This window comes from Pygoscelis adeliae, unplaced genomic scaffold (genome assembly GCF_000699105.1).
Source record: "Pygoscelis adeliae isolate BGI_AS28 unplaced genomic scaffold, ASM69910v1 Scaffold317, whole genome shotgun sequence".
Taxonomy (NCBI): Eukaryota; Metazoa; Chordata; class Aves; order Sphenisciformes; family Spheniscidae; genus Pygoscelis; species Pygoscelis adeliae.
In genome coordinates, this window is record NW_008825155.1 from 226,463 (window position 1) to 228,082 (window position 1,620).

At 41.9% G+C, this 1,620-nt stretch overlaps 1 protein-coding gene across 1 annotated transcript in view; it reads left to right on the plus strand.

Annotated features, from left to right (window-relative positions):
* TAF5 (TAF5 RNA polymerase II, TATA box binding protein (TBP)-associated factor, 100kDa) overlaps window positions 1–1,620 on the plus strand; it is a 12,975-nt gene that overhangs the window by 2,545 nt on the left and 8,810 nt on the right. The window contains exon 2 of the mRNA XM_009328448.1: window positions 1,076–1,316. Within this exon, the coding sequence (XP_009326723.1) occupies window positions 1,076–1,316 (241 nt within the window). The remainder of the gene's footprint in view (window positions 1–1,075; window positions 1,317–1,620) is intronic.

Genomic DNA, 1,620 nt, shown 5'->3' on the forward strand with positions numbered 1-1,620 from the left:
GGGACCCCTGAGTGTGTCATTCCCCCATACATCTTGGGAAGAGATCGGGATCTCCTGGGGGTGTCCTCCCTGGAGCAAGAGACCAAGGATAGGGTATCCATCGTATTTGCAGGGAGCACTGTCAAAGTGAGAGGTGCCTCCCCTTGTCTTTGTGTCCCATCTTGACTAACAGCGTAGCAGGAGGCTGAAGGTTTTCTTTGTAGTTAGAGGTGATGGTCCAAGATGTGGCTGCAGGGATGAGAATGGAGGCCTGATGTACAGGCTGCATTTTGAAGAAAGAGCCATAGGATACTTGTAGAGGAGGCTTTATACGTTTCTGGATCGATTTGCTGGGTACTTGAGATGTCCTTTGGGTAACTGGAGTCTAAGTATTTTTAATCAAGGTGTTCTGTGGGGCAGCTTTACAGAATAGTATAATGAAATTTCAGGAACTGATATGTCTGAGTGCCAGTAAACGTAGAGTAGGAAGTCAGCTTTTTCTGCTATCGCCCAATATGGCTGTTTTTCACATAGAAGACAAAACAATGAAGATGCTTAATGACTGCTGTGGAGAGCAGAGCTCTCAGAGTGTTAGCAAGTGACAAAAAGTCACTGCCCTGTAATGGTTGTGTAGTGGTCTTAGTGAATTGTTCACTTGATGAACTTAATTTGCTTGTTTACTGGAAGCAAAATAATTGTAGTGGGTGTATCTTACGGGCTTTGAAAGATTCTGCTCCTCATTTGACAGTTTCTAGCCTTATGAGTAAAGATAACTTATTTTGGTGGTTGTTAGTGGCTTCCTTTACACTTACAATCCTAGCTGAATTAGGCACTATGTTAAATACCTTATAGGCAACTGTTGGCAGGGAAAGCACAAAAAATGGCTGAAGGTCCTAGGAGAATTGGCTGCTGGACTGTAATGTGCTACCATCCTCTCACTTGTATTGTTTAAACTTAGTGCTGAACAAGCGCAAGACTTAGTGTCATGCCTTGCTCAGAGCGCCTCACCTTACCAGTGGAGTTGTTAGCTACTGTATATTTGGTAGCTCTTTCAGGCTGTCTTATAAGCTCTTGTTATATGCTAATGCTTTTGCAGTTGGAGGAGGCGTTGTTGTGGAAGACCAGCCAGATGTGAGTGCAGTATTGTCTGCCTACAATCAACAGGGGGACCCGACCCTGTACGAGGAATACTACAGTGGATTAAAACACTTCATTGAGTGTTCCCTGGACTGTCATCGAGCGGAATTGTCTCAGCTGTTTTATCCTCTCTTCGTGCACATGTACTTGGAATTGGTCTACAATCAACATGAGAGTGAAGCAAAGTCTTTTTTTGAAAGGTAATTTATTTTCATTTGTGCATTTGCGTTATTTTGTGTTTGCTACTTTGATTAAATCTGTAAGCTGTAGTAGCATTGGTTTTTATATATATATGTAGGTACATATTATTTTTCTTCTCTAATGTTGAAGAGATTTGGAATCTGAAGTAATGGTGCCATAGATTACAGTAACTGTTCTTAAATCCTTTTCCAATCTCCTATGTTAGAAAGATGTGCAAACTACATGCTTTTGAACTGTCCATGGGCAGATTTTTGAACCATCTTTATGGTGAGCTGATGGGCTCCTTGCCACAAAAGTATCAAT